The sequence below is a fragment of the Colossoma macropomum genome, unplaced genomic scaffold, assembly GCF_904425465.1.
Source record: "Colossoma macropomum unplaced genomic scaffold, Colossoma_macropomum, whole genome shotgun sequence".
NCBI classification, from domain to species: Eukaryota; Metazoa; Chordata; class Actinopteri; order Characiformes; family Serrasalmidae; genus Colossoma; species Colossoma macropomum.
Window position 1 is genome coordinate 19,328,402 of NW_023494798.1, and position 20,894 is coordinate 19,349,295.

General features: G+C 39.7%; 1 protein-coding gene across 2 annotated transcripts in view; it reads right to left on the minus strand.

The window, feature by feature from the left end:
* srgap1a (SLIT-ROBO Rho GTPase activating protein 1a) overlaps positions 1-20,894 on the minus strand; it is a 128,383-nt gene that overhangs the window by 66,977 nt on the left and 40,512 nt on the right. For both annotated transcript variants that reach the window (XM_036585302.1, XM_036585301.1), the window contains exons 3-4: positions 12,929-13,091; positions 6,393-6,455 (exon numbers count right to left, since the gene is read on the minus strand). In XM_036585302.1, coding sequence (XP_036441195.1) covers positions 6,393-6,455; positions 12,929-13,091 — 226 coding nt within the window. The remainder of the gene's footprint in view (positions 1-6,392; positions 6,456-12,928; positions 13,092-20,894) is intronic.

Sequence of the window (20,894 nt, forward strand, 5' to 3'; positions counted from 1 at the left end):
TCAGGTGCCATCTCTGCTGTTTAGGTTAGAGGGGGTAGACTTCCCATGCATGGAATTACTTTAAAGTGTAGAGTTACTGTAAGCACACACAGACTGATATTCTCATCTCTTGCTCCAGTTATATGCGAAACCCTATATCTGTAATGGGCCACCGAGGAGCTCTTTATTTACCCTCAGTCAACACATCATCATCTGGACCGAGAGCAGAGAGGAACTAACACGTCACCAATAAGGTGTGGACTGACACGCTGATCAATTACAGTGTCTTTAGGATGTCTGTGTTGCAAAAAGAGTAGGTAAAATAGTAAATAAATGATATTGAAAGTACTGAAAAAGCTATACTTACATACACAAAAATTTAGCTCAAAGTGCTTCACAGAAAACAATCAGTAAAACAACTTTAACAAAACAATGTAAACAATCCAAAATATCTGCTGAATAAAAGTAAAAAAGAGCAAAAGCAAAAATCAAGAAAACATTAAAAGAGGAAAAAGGAAAAAACAGGTAAAATAATCAAACAGAATAAATCAAATATGTATTGTAGAGAACAAAATTCAGAGACCTACATTCATTTACTTAATTTCCTGTCAAAATTACCATTGAGTTATTTATTTAAAATAAATAAATAAATAACACAGTTTTTTTTCAGCATTCAGTGTGTCCACGCTTTGCCTTTACTACCCGCTTCTTTTCTTTTTGTTCTCAGTTTTTTTAAGGAATCTAAGGCGATTTTTTTTCTATACGTCCAAAGTTCAGTCTTAGAAGTTGGTTGCATGTTCTGCTTCTTAAGATTTAAGTAAATGAAACAATACATTCAGTGATGCTGAGGTGCGGCCAGTCTATTGTTCTGACAACAATCGGACTGCTTTTTCTTTCTTTATTTTTTTCAGTAACAGCTTCTTGACAGCAACACATCCTTTCAGACCCAGAGTGTTAAGTTGTCTTTTCACAGTGGAAAACATCTTATGGACTTTTTCAGAGCTGAAGCAAGAATGGAGCTTTACTGTCTCCTCTCTCTCAAAGATGAAAGTTTTAAATACTGTTTATCTAATGTTGACAGACACTACACACCACCCCAAACACCTTTAATTGGACAGAGATCCTAAGCTGTGGCTAACAGTGGCTTATTCTTACAAGGAAACCCGCCATGGAACCATGAGTATGCAGAGCATATTGTTAGAAGTCGTTTCCCATTGCGTGAGTCATTGTTATTGTTAGTGGGCTATTAGTAACGCTAGGATGACTTCAATAACATGCATTAGGATATGACTCACAAGACACAAAGCAGGTACCACTGAAGTTAATTATGCCTTTTTACCCTAATTTAAATGGAATGGGGGGAAAAATGAGCAATCTGCCACACTGTATGTGAAATAAAGAGAATATCCACATTTTAGTGAAACTAAGAAGGGTACAACAAATATAACAGGATAAATGTAGATGAAGGATAAAGAGTCAAGTATTTTAGTTTTCGCTTAGCTGCTTCATTAAGCATAGCATAGGCACTGTTGGTCAGGCATGTGCTGAAGGTCCACCTGACCCCTGAGCACAATGCTCCATTCACAAGCATAGCCCTCTCTCAGGTCAGTCCAAGCCATTACCACTGTACCGTGTCACTATACTCATAATGCATGGTACAGTAAAGCCTCAACTGGATTCAAAAGACAGCCTGTCCATTAGACGGCCACCAAAACAAACACAGTCGGTAGAAATATGGAGCAGGAGCAGGGTTTCTCTGGGCCATCCTGGCTCCTTCTCTTGTCCAGCACTGTATAATTAGAAACGTGGTTAAGATGGCTGACCAAACTGTGGGCCTCGATCTCCTCTTACTGGGCTGGAACTGTGTTTATATTCCTCCTTTTAGAATGAGCCATTTTAGCAACATGCAAAACCTGTTATTTTACTAGCTGTGGTCTTGATTGAATGGGGTTTCTGGTGCAACGGCCGTGGGGGAGTGATTCCTCTTAAAAAGGCTAAACCAGGTCAAAGAGAAGATGACACATTGCTCAACAGGCTTTAACTGTGTCACGATATATGCTGTCTTTCTGAAAACTACAGTATAGTGTATGCAAATGCAAGCAAAGCACTCACAGCAGACGCTATGTTGTAATGGATCAGAGTTGTCCAGTGGCAGTATAGTAATTGCAATTCAGCTGCAGTGTGAGTGGAAAAGCCCAGTGGGAGGGAGGCTGGAGACCTTGAGAGTAGAGGGAAGGGAGCTCATATACCAGGGGCAAGACATCTCATGGGAGAACGTGTAGCCAGCCACTCAAGGACTGATTAACAATATCAAATGCTCCGAGTCCACAGGAAGCACTTTATCTGCCCTGCTCATCAGCTGTGTCATTTCCTGTTGAGTATGTGCCTGTGATTCACAGCTGCTCTTTCCTGCCTAGTAGTCATCTCTGAGCTGGCCATGGAGTTTTACTGAAAATATGTGGTGTAAACTGTGACTGCAGGTAAATGACTCTTACTTTCAAACCTCATAACTGTAAATCAGAAACAAATGGTGTATAAACGTACAGTAGAGACAGAACCTAAAGAAGGCTAGCCAGATAGCTCTGTAAAATGGAATGGAATGAGAGAAAAGGCTGACCTCGCTTTAGCACACACTTATTCTTTCATTTACTGTGTTTTACATGTAATTTAGCCTACAACATATGCATGTAAAAGCAGGTAGTTAATAATTACAAATAATAAATGACTATAGCTAATTTTTGCTAGTTAACTTACCTTACCATTGAATAGCCTACTTCATAATGCCATGACTTACGCACACATTCACCCACGTTTCTTTAGCCAAATTGGCCTATCACAGGAAGTTATATTAATTATTAAATGGAGACTCATCAGACTCTTAAAACTGATTGCTAATGAACCTGATGGCAGATTTTCACTGTGAAGTGTAACAATTCACACAGGCTATGTATGACAACTTTTTGTTTGGGTGACTGCTTTACAAATAATAGCTGATGGTCTCACTCTCCATACCTGGGGTGGCCAGAAGCGCAGCCATACTTCCCGCTAGGTTGGTACTCACCACCTCTGGCCACCCCTTGGCTATGCCTCTACCCCCAACTGACGACAGACACAGTTCAAACTCAAATAAACAAACATTACTCACTGCTGCCCTCTAAAGGTGTCAACGCCCCAGTCAGAAGTTAGAAGTTTCTCATTTTTGTGAGACCCATCATGTGTAAAAGTAAATGTGTTTCCTCTTTTTTTGTTTACATGTATTTGCCTCAACGCAACACATAAAATGCTCCAAATTCACAACTGCAATGTAAACAGCTAGCAACTGTGGATCAGCTGTGAATCACCCTGTGATCAGCTCAAATAATTGCAAACATTAGATTAAGTAATAATAGTGACAGGCCTAGTTTTTGGCCCGATACCAGCAAAAATGCTGGATTGGATACAGGAGGAAAAAAAACAAACAAATCTGTTGTGTTTCCATAAGAAATCTAGCCTGAAATATCACAATATTACATCAAGATCAACATAGCTGAGACCACCAGTGGCCACATGTAGTGTAATGTTAACATAAGAATATTACACCAGGTTTACAGTTCCTTTAGTTTTAAATAGTCTAATTTTGTATGTTTGCACTGTAAAAAACTTTTTCTTAATTGAATTTTAAGTTTAACACTTTAAGGCCAGTGGCTATTCAGTCTGTCTAACAAACTACCATTTTGAATGAGAAAAGACAAGAATATAAATGAGACATATCAGTCACACTTTATCGTCATGCTGATAAAAACAAAATGAGCTCAGTGATCCAAACTGTGCCAAGTAAATTTGCATGTTCACATGGAAAAAAATCAGTGTTTCCAACAATAAAGAAAGTCTTGTGTATATTTTCATATAGTGATACATAAGAGCTCATGGAAAGCTCTGTTTTACATGCTGAAACTGATCAAATATTTTTTTTATTGCCAAAAGAGACAACTCATCTAGGGGCAGATTTAAACGAATGAGCTTCCTTTTCTTGGGCTCAGTAACAGGTCTGTTGGGATTTTGTGGTTAAATGAGTAAAAGAAGCATGTTTGAGCAGTGTGAGCAAGTTAAAAGGTCATCTTAAGTCAAGTGCATCAATTACAATATACAATAGCAGCTCAAAATCAGCTGATACTCAAGGTTTTATTATCTGTCTGAGGACCGCAACAAGAAATCAAGAAAACTGCAATTTTTTTTTATCTTTTTGAAAGCACTGGACTTGGTGCTCTTTTGCTGTGTTGAGCTTCAGGACTGTGCATGTCTCAAAGCAAGCATATTTTACTGTGGTCAGTAATATCAGGTTTGCTAAAGTCATTACAAACCAGACAGAAACAAATAAATTTAGCTTTGCTTTATTATTACGCATTATGATAATTAACGAGTTCAAAACATTACAAATATTTTGTTTGCATACAAACGCAAATGCCTGTCTGCTTTTATACGAGTGTCTCAGACAGCGCAGGACAGCACAGCACAGCACAGCACACATTAGCATGTTAGCAGAGCTGCACGGATGCAAGAGAGGCGTGAATCTTCAGAGCACTAACAGCATGCCTGATGGCCACAATTAAAGCAGGGGAATTGACTATTGATCACTGGTTTAAGCACTGTGCTCCAGCAAGGTCAGAGCATGCAGGCCAGGAGTGCCTGCAGTGGTCGGGTACCTTCATGGTGGGGAGCAGAGTGCAGTTATTCATGTGTGGTGGTGCTCATAGCTGCTGTAGCTTGAGGCTAGAGCTGGCTGGGAGATATGATCACGGATGCCTTAGAACACACCAGGTGTATGGAGAGAGGCTGCTGAGGCTACTATGTTGAAGCAAACATTCAGCACATTCATCACAGCTACGCTGTGCAGAAAGGAGCACGGTGTAGAAACATCATCTGTTGGCTTCTATGCATTCTTTGCAAGTTGCTTGATGCAAATACATTGCCCATTTGGGGCCACCCTTGCCTTCTGTGAATTGTTCAATGTTTGATTTACACTCTTACTTCTTAATTGTGCAAGAAAAAACACCAGCAGGGGTGTTAGCACAAAACAACTATTTACAAATTAATCAGGTATCTTCTGCAACACTCAGCTTCACGTTCATCAAACCACCTTATAGAAAAATATATAAAGAGCCGATTTTGCCTAAATAATGATTTGACAGTTTTCTTTTCTTCTGGCCCAGAAATGTTTTAAATACCTGAAAGATTTAAGTACTGATGAGACATCAGAACAAGACACCACAATTAAATGCATAGGCTATGGTATTATTCCCAAGGTAGCATTTCTGCCAGTTGCTCCTTCAGTTTTGGAGATTTTGGAAGGACAAAAGGCCTAATTCCATTATATTTAATGTGATATTTAAGGTGATATTTATTTGTAATATTTAATTTATTCAGAAAGTCTTTAGAAAAGCTAGATCTCCAAAGTTTGGATGGGCAGTGTACAATAAAAAGTGGAACAGGGCAGACGCTAATCTGAAGTTAGGCCTGCGAAGAGCCCTCATTTACTGTTAAAAAATACACCAAAACATTGTTCATTTATTTATTTATGTCATAGCAAGGGACTTGTATTCCCAAATTTATTGTATCTAATAGATGAGACTGTTCTAGAAATGTGGCTGCTGGGCTGCACTTGTTGAACTTTCTTGGTGGGAGGTGGGGGGTGGAATGTACGGTTGCAGCAGCAGATGTCATGCCTACACAAAAGCTGTCTATGGTAAAGTATACACATTGTCGTAAAATAACATCAGTTTTCAGACGTCAGTCAAAGCAGCTTCAGGTCTTCGAAAAACATGGTCATGTTTCAGCTCTCATACATTTGGACATCAGGCAAAACAGCCACGGACACAAAGGCATCAGGCTAAGTGAACCGATTCAAAACAGCCTCATATGGTAGTTTATATAGTTTATGTGATATTTTGCAATACCATTCTCTCCTACTAGATTAACACGTACTATCTTGTGGCCAAATTATTTTGTTATTTTGTTTGGCAAAGGTTAAGCTCACACTATCTCAAACACTATCTCAAACACCATCACCGTGTTTGCTTCTGCATCCGCTTCAGTGTTAGGAACAGCTTTGAAAAAAATGCTTTGTGGAAATGAATTAAAAGGTAACCTAAATACTGTCACAGGCCTATTAGAAATGTTTCTAAGGTTTTAACTGTTGTGAAATACTGCCTTTGTCCATCTAACCTTTATTTTGCTTTGCATTGTTTCATTTAAAGCATCTATTTGAGTTAAACCTGTTAAATTGCTCGTTACACATGAACTAGTTTTTGTAGGTTAAACTGATGAACCATTTTGTGTTGTGTGTACATATTGTTAGCAAAAAAAATGCACAGCATGGGTGGATGTGACAGGCAGGTATTTATCAAAAGAGAGCTGGAAACTATTGCAGTACTCACCGTATAGAGCTCGTTGAGGACCTTCATCAGATCCTCTTGCAGCTGAAAGGCTATTTCTTTACTCTAGAGTGGAAGAAAAGGAGAGAGAAAAAACAAAAAGCATCCATTATCAGCCAGCTTCACAGTAACTGACAGAAGGTTTGACAGAACTGCCTCATCCTTGTCGAATCAAACAGAACAAAGCTCTCAACATGGTGTGTTTGTGTATGTTCTGAGTTCTGTTTTAGGTGCTTAATGAGACAAACACTGGCCTGCCTGACACAATCAGACACTCCTCTTAGCACAACACCAACACCAACCACAATCACACTGAATACATCCAGCAGAGCTGATGAATGTGTAGTCTCATGTCTACGTACATTATAACAATAACAAATAATGCAATGCTTTGGTGTTCTCGCTCTTAAGCTTCACAAGAGCACCAACTTTGCTAGTAGATGATGGATTTTTGTGCTCAAGGCACTGTTACAAATTAAAATATGCATGGTAATACAGTGAAGTATATTTTGACAGAAATAAAGCTTTACAGATCAAAAGAAAATATCTACCACAGCTAACAGCAGGCCTTCAATACAAACTGAAAACTGTGCAAAGTTAGCAGATATGCCAAGATTCTGCTTTCAAACGCTCTGCAGCAGGAAGATCAAAACGACGTCTAACAGTTAGGATGATAACCTGAAATGTATACTCTAATTTTAAATAAAATATGTGAAGATTCTGTTGAAAGTGCAGATTCTAAACTTTAAACCAATATAACATTTGAAATTGTAAGTAGTAGAGAGTTTTATTAGGAATTATGATTTTTAATATGCTTTATTGTGTGGATGGTCATGTGTTGTGAGATGCAAAAAAGCCTGTAAACAAAAGCATTTTTGACTTCCTTTAGATATTTTGGAAGTGTACATTCAAACCCTCTCAATACAGAATGCAAATCAAATGTAATTCACTACGTAACAAACACAACAGTAATGTCTCTAAGTTCCAAGGCTTAAAAATAGAGTTCTTTATGAAATTCCAGGCAAGCAATCTCAGACTAACACAGGTTTTGGAGATGTGTTCCTCCGTACAGCAGCTAATGAGGATAAGCAGCACCGTAGTCAGGTCTTCCCGTCTTACAGGCTACTCTAGTCTCTCACTAACCCAATCATACCTCTACTAATCTGATTCTGAAGGCCTTTCCCAGCATTCAGTCAGTAAAGGAGTCAGCAAGCCAATTCCTCCTCTACAGCTATGGATATCTCTAAGCCTGACAATACTGAAGCCTGACAAAGGTAATGATTCATTGAACACAGTACTGAACATCAGAAACAGTGTATTTCATTCTTATATATAGATGTGAGTTTTTTGCCACACTTATGTTTGCAAATGAAAAAAAGTGGGTGCGATTTTTAATGCAATGACACTTTAACTCCAATGTGAAAGACGTCATAAAAATACTGTTTGTTTAAAAATATGCACAGACATAACAAAAATGGTTCCAATTTCCATCCCTATTAAACACAGATGTACCAAAAGGCTTTATTCTGTTTCAGGCATCTAAATTAAACCCTGTAATTTAAAGCTGTTGTTTCAGAACATAAGCATAATGAGGGGCACCATGTGTCAAACAGAGGTCAAGAACGACTCTAATCCAACTAAACACCCCCAACATACTCAGATTTTCAGGTACTGTAAAGTGCTAGCAGGTGTGTGTGTGTGAAGCCTCTGACAGATCCAAACAATCAGCCGTGCTAAACCCCAACACTTCCTCTCAGTGACAGCATGGGCACCGTCCAGGCATGTGGCCGCAAACAGGTGCAGGGAGATTAATCACAGGTCCGTGCCAACCGCCACTTTGTAATCAGCCTTTCCCTCGGGCTGACCTCAGATCAGACCTCCCACCTGCCCATCTCTGCTTCTCACACTCCTGTCTGCAGCCAGTAACACACACTGACTTCCAGAGCCACACGTATGGAGGGCTAAAGTGGCTAAGCCTATTTAAGGACTAGTCACACATTCTGGCCGTGGAGCAGGAGTTGGGGGAAGGACAGGAATGGACACTGAACTTTAGGACCTGCAGGTGACTGTGTTCCTGTTGTTTACTGCTGTGAACCTGACTAGGTGAAGCATGAATACACCATGTATCACACTTGAATAATGTGTTACCAATTAGGTAATAGGCCAGTACTTACAAAGTGGACTCATTCTGTATTTTAACTTCTATTAATGGAACAGTTCTACAAAAAAAACCTAATTCGTCTATAAAGTCACCTACAGAGTGTTATTTATAAAAATGGACTGAACTATGTACAAAATTCACATTGCTACTACTGTTTTTAGCTATGTGTTTTGTATTTTTGTTCATTTTAATAGACAACAGCATGTCACACCGGGTCAGAAACCACTTTGGGATCACTTGACAACTTAACATGGTTTGAGGCAAGTGTGTGATGACTTATTTTCCTGTGTAGCAGCATTTACCAAGCAGCTTAACTAGCAACTTGCTTTGCAACGTTATGAAATCTATGTAAATATAAGCTTGCTATGTTAAAAGCATCCACATGGGAGAAGTGACAAAACATCCACATCGGAGAAAAAGTCTGTCATACGAACCTTCAGTTGCCTCAATTGCCACAAGACAATATTTCTACCTTTTAGGATTATTCAGCTTGTAAAAGTGGACAGCACTTTATTCAGAATGAATTCCTATATGATTAACAACTCTAATTAAGGCCAAAATAGATTGTTGTTGTTTTGTTTAGTTCCGCAGTGCAAACACTGTGTACGTCACATAGTACGTCACTGTGTAGCAGTCACATCAGTCATGTCACGCAGAAGTAGTCAGTGTGGAATGAAAAGATGGCTCGTGGGATGGAGCGGTATTGGAGCAGTTTTGTTGTCTGCTTCATGCTCTGGGCAAATTCACGCTGCTCCGCTCCAACTCCGAACCACTCAGATATTCTTATTCAAATGTTCATTCGACAAATAATCAGTTTTCAAATGTTGAGAGTCCTAGCACAAATTGTGTAAGAAAAAAGTGCATATTTCACTTTATGATGAATTGCTGCTTTAATATCACTGTAACCAAGGAGCAACGGAACCCTTCTTTCCAACTGAAGGTTGGAATACGATACAGCAGTGGCAGAACGCTAACAGGAGCAGGCCAGTCACAAATCAGTACAGGTGAAATATACTGCCATACAGAAGCCCACAGATGCTTCATGACAGTGGGTTATAAATTGCGAAACCACATTCCCAATGAGCCGTTAGAACAAAGGACACTTAAGTGCTTCCTGGATATTACTGTGCCTGGTGTTATTTTACAGTCAGACTACAGCAAGAAGACATGGAAGAACCTCATGGCCCACAGCGCCTTGCATGTTTGCTTATAATGTTCATGTTACTGATTACCATGCATGTCTTAGCATGCAAGTTTATACGTTTAAAAACCAATGCAATTATAAACTTTTTTTCCCCTCAAATGAGGTTACTTGAGGCTACTACAAGCGATTTCAGGTGTTTTAAATTTTTTTTCTTTGGTAACTCAGCCTTCCCTCCTCAGCCTCCAAGCTCAGGTCCTTTCACTGAGCTTCCAGGACTGGGAAAAATCCACCTTCAGTTCCCACCGCACCGCTGCTTCCATAAATAACCCACCAGTGTGGAAAAAGCCAGCCGAATAAATAATGAAAACAAAATGCATGTAATAAAACCTGCCCAACCATGAAAGAATTCCACACTGGAAATGAATATTTGCAGGGGTCTTGCATTCCTTTGATGCAAAGCCCTATTTTAGATTACATTAAGGAATACTACATTTTAGAATTTACCTTCTGTAGAAAATAATGGTAAATTGAAATGGTGGTTAATATTGCTGCTTCAAGAGAAGCTACTGGCCAAAACAAACTTGTTTTTCTTTTTCACAGGACAATTAAAGCACACATTTAAAGTAAACCCTTTTTTAACCAGTTTTAGAGACGACTCACTACGAAACAAGCCACAAAACATTGTACTTGGAAACAGGATCTCAAAAGTCACGTTAAGAGCAGTTGTCCAGCTCTCTCTGCTCTCGCAGACGAGGAAAGACTAACAGTGTGTGTCAGAGAGGCAGCTGTGTGTGTGTGTGTTTGTGACAGCGGAGACTATGAGGAGGTGACAGCAGGGGTCTGTGTGTCCAACTCATTACTGAAACTATGTTGTGATCAAAGGCAGTGGAGAGAGCTGATTACAGACCACAGCACTTTTAACCCTGCTCTCAATAACTATCCCCCAACGATCAACACCCTAGACCCCTTAGAAGTACAAGTGCACTGTCACAACAGAGGGGGACGCGGTGTGAGAGAGAGAGAGACAGAGAGAGAGAGAGAGAGACAGAGAGAGAGAGAGAGAGAGAGAGAGAGAGAGAGAGACGAGAGAGAGAGAGAGAGACAGAAAGAAAGACAGAACGAAAGACAGAACGAAAGAAAGACAGAATCAAAGAAAGAAAGGGAGGGAGGGAGGGAGGGAGGAGGGAGGGAGGGAGGGAGGGAGGGGGCAAGACAAGGAGACAGAATGAGGAAGCAACAGAGACAAAAAAATAGGGAAAAGGGGAAGAAAGAGGAAGAGGGAGAAAAAGCAGAATAGAGAGAGATTATGAAACAGATTAATTGATACTGGGTCCATCTAGTCTAAAACAAGCAGTGCAGTAAGATCATTTCAGTGGGCACAAACACTTAAAGTCAGTACAAATGCCTACCCATAATTTGACAAGAACAGAAATATTTGATGAATTAATAACAGGAACCTTGTAATCATATAATAATCTGATAATAGTTGAATAAATAATAGGAATCTTAAAATCTTCTAAAGCCAGAAGAAAGAGTGAAAAAAAAGGAAAGACATTGAGTGACAGAAAGACAAAGGCTATGAATTCAGAGATTCATGTTTAGAGACTAAAAGGTGGCTCTGCTTTACAGTCAACAAACAGTTTCTCCTGCTGTAGGTCAGAGTTATGACTCATGAGCTTCTCATCTGTAATGTCCAAATATTAGGCTACAGTATCAGCCACTTACAGCACTGAAAACAGCTGTGCAACTCACTCAGCACATCTGCTCTTTTGTCATAGCCCTTCAACGTCCCACACAGTAATAAGCACCTTCCCCTCATGTCACAGTGCTACAGTAAGAGGAGTCAGAGCAGTTCTCACATCAGGACTACAGACAGCTGAGTATATTTAAATATATGAAATGTCAAAACACAAAGCAGCTCACTTAATATAAAACAGTAACATCTAGGAAAATATTTCAAACTAAAAGATGACAAACTTTACACTGTAATGCTCTGTAACTCTGAATTATTGCTCCACAGGTCAACTGGTCGCCTCAGGGATCCCCAGACAGTCCAAATTTTTGCTCTATCCCTACATATTGTGAGTTGGATTGGAGCAAAAATATGGACTGTCTGGTCCCTAAGTAACAAGTAATAATAATTTCTTTTAGTAATAAATTACTAAAGAAACCAAACCATCACATGCTGATCACTTCTTATGCTAGCTCTATGTGCTACTGAATCCTTGTTTGAAAGAAGCAGAAATTGTCATTATTCTTTCACTTTTTCCATCCCAAAAAAGAGAATTTCTCTTTCCCATCTCAGGGCCTCATGGCCAAACGTGCCTGAGAAACCCCTCAGCTCCCCTCACTTGAAACTAGCCATCTCCCTCCAACATTTCAGGGCTTGTAATTTAGTGCTGCGGTCAGCTCGTGTGACTCCAGCGTACGGGAGCACATGAGCTGTCTGGGAGTTGTCCCTGGTCTGTGGTCTGGGCTGAAAAAAGAGCCACGCTGCCTTGGCCAGAGGGCCTCAGACATCAAATGGGCAGGAGGGGAGCATGATTAGAGCTTCTCTTTGGGAGCTTTTCCACAAGAACCACGATAAGCCGCAATAGGCCATATGGCCGGACCCACCTCGCGAATCTGACGAAGATGTGCTGGCACAGAAACTGCTCGCGCCACAAAAAACAGGCACCAGATCCAGTTTTAGGCAGGACTAACTGCAGAGAGGTCAGCTGTGTCCCGTGAGTGGGTGGTATTTTACGGTACTGGCCTCTGAGTGTACCAGCAGAGAGCAGATGTCTCGTATTTGAGGGATACAGTGGGAATTACTTCTAAAGAACACAAACAAAAGAAAGGAGGAACCGCAGATAGGCCAAATGGCAAAGGAAGTCTATCATAAGGAGAATAGACAAGCTTCAAGATGTTTGCTTCTAGTGTTCTTATAGATAAAAGAAACTTGACTTCCATCTCAAAGTTAATGTAACATAAATAGATAGTTTCTCTTTTTTCTGCTTCATGAATATAGATAACAGTATGTCTTACAATAACAAAATCCACATAAAGTCTATTTGAGATTACCTAACAACTCAACATGGTTGAGGTAAGCATGTGATGACACTTGAATGCAGTTTGTGAAATTTGTTTGCGAACTATTCCTTTAAATAAGCTATTATGTGTTCGGTTCATTACTCTCTGTTGTGGCAGCTTGAAAGAGTCAGAGAAACAGGAAACGGGGGCAGCAGCTCTAACCTTCTTGAGCAGTCGTGTAGAGTCCTCGCTGATCTGCATGAAGCGCATGATGACGTTATTCAGGTAGATGTCACTCAGAGTGGCATGATCTTTACTCTCCCGCCGTACCTGATTCAGCAACAAATACCAACAGTTCACTGGAGACAGGAGGTTCTGGTCTTTCCTAGAGAGAGAGAGACAGAGAGAGAGAGAGAGAGAGAGAGAGAGAGAGAGAAACAAAATGAGTTAGACTGTGCTGAAGCAGAATGAAATGCTGTGGTGTTTGTCTGCCTCGCTGCTGTAGGCTGACAGGTCCATCTGTGCAGAAGATCAAGGCTTGAAGAAGCTCTTCACCCATCAGCCATCAGCTAGTTCTAACTGAGCTCTTTTTAGTGTTGAGACTGAGTGAGCTCTCTGTAACATAGGTACAGTAAACTACTGGGCAGAAAAATACTTTAAGTTAGCCAGTCCTGAAAAGCTGGTTGCCAGAGCATAAACAAAGTAAAACAAATCGAGACAAAAAAGTAAGAAACATTAAAGAAATGATCAGAGCCAGAATCTAAATATCAGTGGCGCCCTCGATTACAGGTCACAAACAAAGTTTTTGTGTCTTTTGAAACTCAAGACAGTCTGTTGTGCCAAAGGGATATTTTCACTGCAGGCATGAGGAGCAGAAAGTGAAAAAGAGAACTGAGAAAGACAAATGCTTACACCATGTTTGAGCCTTTAAACAGGCACACAGTGAAATACAAAAATTATTTGGTGGTTCATTTCTACTACTTGGATCCTGTTCAATGACATTTTGATTTTCTTTCTGATTTCACCACATAGGCCTTAAATGATGACCTGCCAGCCAGTTTCGTTGCCCGTTTAAAGGAATGTTTTGGTGAAAAATTAAACGTACTCAGTTTTACACTTACCCCAGATATAGTTGATCAACAAGGATATGTGTAGTGCTTCTTTTGTTAAGTCATGAGGCAACATTGCTAATGTTGCTAATAAACACTAGAAGCCTATAGTCGCCCAAATCTTTTCCGTAATACATCCCCAAAACCTCTCTCAACTTGCATAAACCACATTCAGGTCTTCACAAACTTGTCAGTGTGGTTTAGGACAAAGTATGACTTACTGTAAACTGTCAAAATGAATACAATTTCACTGTGTAGCCAAACACTGCAGGCAGACACGTTAGACAAGAAGTGTTGTGCTAAATTTCGAATCCCACGCAAAATACAGTTCTCCTTCATGGTCATGCGCATCATGAGGGCATAAGGACTCTAAATTACCTTCACATTTTCTGCTGTTTCTTTTTTTTTAACATTTATCTAAGATTAACATGTACACTGTTGAGTTTTGTTCCTATTTATAGGTTACAGTAAGTCATACTGTGCCCCAAACCACATCAACAAGTCTTGTAGCTCCAATGTGAAATTAAATAAGCAAAATTTGGACAACAAATGTGTCTTGGCTGATTGACTACATTTGGGATAAGTGGAAAACAGTTAAGATTTGTTTTTTGCTGAATTTTTCCTTTAAGCGCTTGTGGGTTTAAGGTGCAATCAAATAATTAAAAACACCTATTACTAGAAAAAGAAAAAGACAGACAACAAATGACAATTTGAGAAGACAACATAACAAACAACATACAAGCCAATACAATCTAAAGAATGTTTTTGCACAAAAGGGTGTGCAAAATCAAGATTTGCCCTCGAGGCCTATGACAAATCCTTCTGTATGAAATAAAGATGCTACTCAATACAATGACTGAATTCATTTCAAAATACAACCTGTCTCATAGGCTGTGTCAAAACATAACGATGCAGCCTGCTGAAAGCAATGACATGAAATAACTAACAGGACAGAACTCAGCTCAAAATTACAGCATGAGTTGAGCTGCACATTGAAAGCTTTCAAGGCCACTCCTGTTTAGAAAACGATTCCCAGTATAGCAGTTCTCTGTTAACTGCTCTGCATCTGTGTGTCGCTTCCTCAGGATAATCTAAACCAGTCCTCACATTGCAGGGCTATAGTGGCTATAGTATGTGGAGGAAACAGTCTGTGCCTGGAGAGGCAGGAACCATACGGAGGTTCTTCTCTGTGTGTCTCCCTTTAAACAACAGGCAGCACACGTCAACACAACAGGTGAGCACCCGTCACCCCACATCCCATCCCTGAACCACACAACACGGACATCCGCATGCCCTGCAGACAGTGAGAGAGGGACCAGAGCCTGCATCCTGAACAGCTGAGCTGAAACCTTTAAACAAACCTGTGAACAAAAAATAAACCTCTAAGATGGAATGACTAAATACACTGACTGTCAAAAAGCAATGCTTACACGTGCCGTTCTGTGATGATCACAGAGATAAACAGAAAAAGAGCACAACTATGATTACTCAATTAAATTTGAAAAAAATCATGAATCAGATGTATCAGTGATAATTAGCTGGCAGACTGCCTGATAATGTATAATTTGCATACTCCTTCTGGTCTGTGATACAGTAACATGTAATTTAAAGCCTGCAGTAAAACGACCTGTTGGACTCAACCATTTAAATGCACTTTTATTTCCAGGCTTCCTGATTTAATTATTCCTAATAAAATATGGTAATTTCTTTAAAAGCTATGCATGGATTATTGTTTGGCCCCAGATTACTTGATCAGTGGTTAAAAGGCCGTTACAAAAAAATAATTTTATATATATATATATATACATATATATGTATGTATATATATATATGTATGTATATATATATATATGTATGTATATATATATATATATATATATATATATATATATATATATATATATATATATATATATATATATATATATATACACACACCAAAACAAAAACAGAACACTTTTCTGGTACTTGTTACATCACGGGAAGAAAATACTATAAATTCTGTGAAATTGCAAATTTACAGTTTAAAAGAAGTACAATATATGGTGAGTTTACTCAAACTGGTGGGTATGTATGTATTATATTACACTTAGCTACATATTACCGTGAGCATGTTGCTAAGGACACGCTGTTAAGCATGTGACTGAGAAAGCTAAATACTCTAGCTTATGTTAGCTAGATCCACTCCAGAAACTGTGAAAATATATTTCTCTAATCAAATTCTCTGAGAAACACTGACACATCATTCACTGAGTAGAAAAGACCACCTGTTCTGTGGTAAGGAGTCTCCTGCAGCATCCAGTACTGCACCGGTTAGCTCTGCAGCTTATAAGCTCATCTGAAGAGGCACTCACTCATTCAACACACAACCTACGTTTTAAAATATATTTCTCTTCATGTTGCAAATTGTGTGTGCAACACCAGTGCTGACACCTAAAAATCAGCCAAAACATCAGCCAAAATCATTGTTGATTTGCATTGTTTTTCATTCCCATATTTAATCCATTACCCTTTCCTTTACCCTTAAGGATACCTCAATGTCAAAATTAGTCAGAATACACATCCCTCGTCAAAATGATCAGTAGATTACTAATACGATTTAGAGTGACAGCCCTACAAAAAAATGAATGTAACATATAAAACAGTCAACATACAACAGCAAATTTTCCTCCATGCAAAGATGTCCATACCATTTTTAAAACTTTTCATAAAGTGCTTCCTCACTTTATGAACAGGATGGCTTGTTGCATTGTCGTGTTAGAGTATCCAGTCATTTTTCTGTTTTACCTCCTTTCTATTAACAGAAGGACAGAAGCCTTCAAACACATCAAAAACAGTTGCTAAACATCAGTTTGTGACATTTGTGCATTTGAGCAATTAGTTTCAACTGCCAGTGTATAGGAGGCTCCAGAGATGAGATACATTCCTCAGAGTAAACGGCAGGACTAAAAAGCCAGGATTGGAGGATCAGTCATGCCAGACTGGATCAAATGGATAATCTAATTGAGCTAAAAGCTCAGCGAGGCTTGCAATATGAACACTGCATGGCAGGAGGATTTGAGATTGCAGAGGGAGTTATGGCAGCCTGCGCGTGCCCCATCACACTGCAGCTACCATAAATCCTTCTGTGAGACTGCGTCCGTCTCCTGAGCACGCAGGCTGTTTTCCTTCATTCATGCAGAGTAATGTATGGAATGCATGAAACGGAGCTGTGCGGTGCTGTTGGGTGGGCCAAAGTGAGCACATGACTGAGATGAAATCCTGCCAAACATGTGCTTTATATATACCATGTGGTTAAAGATGTAGGGGCACACGAGTCAAACAAAGGGAAACTGCTGCTGGCCCACAACTGGTTCTTAGAGGATCATAATTCTTTAGCAAGCACTGCAAGAAAACCAGGAGGTTGAACATTATCGTTGTACTGAAAAGAAAGTTCTTGGCTGAAACAGAAACCAGGACACCTTGGGCCAAAAACCAAAAACTGAAAATAAAATTGAGAATAAATAATAACACTTTACTTAAAATAAACTGTATTTAGGCCTCAATATGTGTCACAAAATCAAATGTCCTTGACAATAGAGAGCAGCTGGTCATTCAAGGCAACAAAGTCCATTATTTTTGGCTCTGCAGTTTGTGAAAAAACTGTGACTACATTTGGTGAAGGCGAGCTAGCCGGGACCGTCCTTTCGGCTGTATTCTGCAAATCAAGGATATCTTTATTACCCCTTAGGGGCAATTTCCTGTACAGTCAGCAGTGTCCACCCAAAAATATCAGACAAACAATAAGAAATAAAATAAACAGTAAGTCCAACCTAAAAATCCCACTGGATTAAACCGAAGAGTCATGGATGGTAACTACAGCATAAAAATTACAGAGTTATTTAAAAGGCCAACAGCTGCCACAACAAATGCGTTTTTAAGTCTGTTTATCAAATTGTTTGCAATCTGTATCTACAGCCAGACAGAAGCAACTTAATCTCCTCAAAAAGTGGGTGGCTAGGATCAGCAAAATGGACTTGGCCTTTTTAAAAGTCCTGACCTTATTCAGAAAAGTTAAATCACTCAATGTCATACCTGCAATTTTGATACACACTTTAACAATACCATGCAATCGGTTTCTATTTTTAAGATTAACTGACCCGTACACGCTGACCAAGGAGAATGAGGACAGATTTAATGAAACAAGAATAAAACATTTTCATAAAGGAACTTAAATTTTTGAAGATTATGATAACAACACACACGTTGATGGACTTTTCTACACAGCGCATCCACCTGAAGCTCAAAGGATAAATGGGATATTGTGTTTTCAAAGCAGTACCAAAACTGTAAGAAGTTCTTGGATGTTGTAACCCTCTTAATACTTGATATGAACAGGGATTATAAATCTCTTGTCTAATGTACCTCTGGAAACTGGGAAACTGGGAAACAGTTAAGCACTTCCGACATTTTTACTGCTGATCTGCTACAGCTCAAACCGTTTGAACACATCTGTGCTATCCAGCACAGGAAAGCAAAGGAAACAAACCATGGTTTTAATTTCATTTCATTAGCAAAGAAAAATGTTGTGAAATGTTCATAACATTAATTATAGGCTGATTTAATCTTTGTTCTTTTTTTTTGGTCAAAATATTCAGCCTTTTTCTGGACAAAGATTAAGAGTATGATTTTTTTACTAAAATTGTTCAGTGGCAATAATTTTGGCTCATTCCGTAACAGAAACAGCAGTGAAGCACACTGTACAAATAGTCTCCTTATCCAACATGCCAAGGGGCTAAATCTGCAACTGTGGTGGGACCAGAGAGAAAGGCAGCCCTAAAAGTTACAGTAGCAGAGTATTTCAATGGGGCAGTATCAGCTATATAAAGCCTGATCTGATTCCGGTTCTTTCTTAAGGCTTGTGCCATGGGCATTTATGCCACCGTCATAAAGGTGATGTAAACGAATATTTTAAAGAAACTGGAAGCCCAGCACCTCCTAGCTATATTGGATTGGTTTAATTAATTTGAATGTACTTAAAATGTATGGCTGCTTTATCTTCAACAATGGAAATACCAGAAATGGACTCAATACCGTCTGATATTTAATGTATATTTGCTAATATGTTGCTATTAGTGTTATTCAAGTCACTAAACAGACTGGAATTTAACTCCAAAACTGTCAAGAGCAGGGTCAGAGAGTACCTGCCAACCAAAACAATCAATGGAATGACAGGGAAAGCATCAGCCACGAAGGTGGCTCATTAGGAATGCGTAGCTTTAACCGGCACAGACAAGGGGAGGTTGTTTGCCCCTCGCGCTGTGACTTTAGCAGCAGCTACACTCTCTAACAAGGCTACCTGCTGCCCCAACCACTCTGCCTTACCCCTGCCTGCCTGACCGCACAGACCCTCAGTGACCCTCTAGAGCCTCATACCACACACAATCACAGGAAGCATGACACACTAACCCCTTTCACACAGACAGCCTAGCCCTGCACGCCTACAGAGCATTCACATGGCAAACCTGGAAACGAGGGCAGTGAGTCAATACTCCGTAAACTTCGACCTGACAATTTCACAGGTTATGGCTTTCAGGACCTCCACGTGTGTGTGAATTTGACCACATCAGTGCATAAGCTAGTTGGATGCAAACATGAAAGCTGCCAAATGCTCCTGTGAGTAAAAAAAAATTAATAAATAAAAAAAAAGACAACACAGAACCACTGTAAGTCCAGAAAAAAAAAGTTTAATGCTACAGAGCTAAATGCTACAGAGCAGTAATTCTCAATCCTGGTCCTGGAGAACCATTGGCCATTTTTAGTTTCTCTTGCTACCAACAAACCTGATGCAACTAATGAACTAATTAACAAGCCCTCCCTGAGGTGAACTGGATGTGTTAGAGCAAGAAAACGCAACAGTGCGCAGAGTGGTACTCTGGGTCTAGGAACGTGAACCACTGCTATATAGTAGTCTATAGTGCATACTACGTCGTTTCTCATGGGACAGTTTCTGCTGTAGCACCATTTTGCCCTTAAACATTGTAGTTTGTGGTTGGTACACTTGCATGTCAGTCAAACAGCCCCCACCTGTCAAAATAGGCAGATCTTGATCACACTGAGTGATGAAACTAACACGATGAAATAAGACTAACACATTACTGACCTCACTGAGCAGCAGTTAGAACAGAGCTGGAACTAAGCTCTGCAAGAATAGATCTCCACAAACAAAGCTGCATGCCTGACTGAAAAAAGTGAATTTGGAGAGACTGAACAACTAATTGTCCAGCTGCCCCACATTAACAAACAAGCATGATCACCATTATTACAGAAAATAAATTTCCCATCGTTCTGAAAAGTGTAGATGAAGTTTAGTACCAGTGGAACAGATAGGATCTTTCATTATCTAGCCTATTCTGTTGCTTCCGAGCTTTAAAAACGCCATTGCTGCCTCCTGCCTGAACAAAGACAGTCATGACTCAGCAGGAAAATAACGAGGCCACATTTGATATCAGTGAATTACTTTCAGTCTTTACCTAAAAAAAGGGAAAACCATTTGACTATCAATTTGGATGACAGGATGAAGCTTCCAGAGCCAGTGAACACTCTAATGACGGCCAATTGGTCTTAAGAGGCCCTGGGCAGATTGCTTAGTTGGGGATTTAGCAACCTGCAGCAAGGTCATGGAATGGCAGCTTATTCAAGAGCAGTGATGCAGATAAACTGACTTTTTTGGCCCGTCAAATGCTTATACGGTATCACAGAATGGCATATATCCAAGATGCAGCAAACGGTATTTGAGCTGTACAAAAGCCGTAGGCCCAATGCAAAAACCCTAAAGCAGGACGGATCACACAAAGCCCCAGTGCATGTTGTACTACAAGCAAACAAAATCTGGTATCTTTGAGAAGGCTCTAGGAGTGGGAGGAAGACTTTGGACATAAATCAGATCACTGCTGTCTGTATCCCAGCATACCTCCCTGAACAAACAGAGCCTGATGTGTTAGTTCAGCAAATAGAGCTACTGAGGCTCTCACGCAGACCAGGCCACCATGATTCCAGTGACAACGTTCTAAATAAGAAGATTCACCATTAAGGACAAA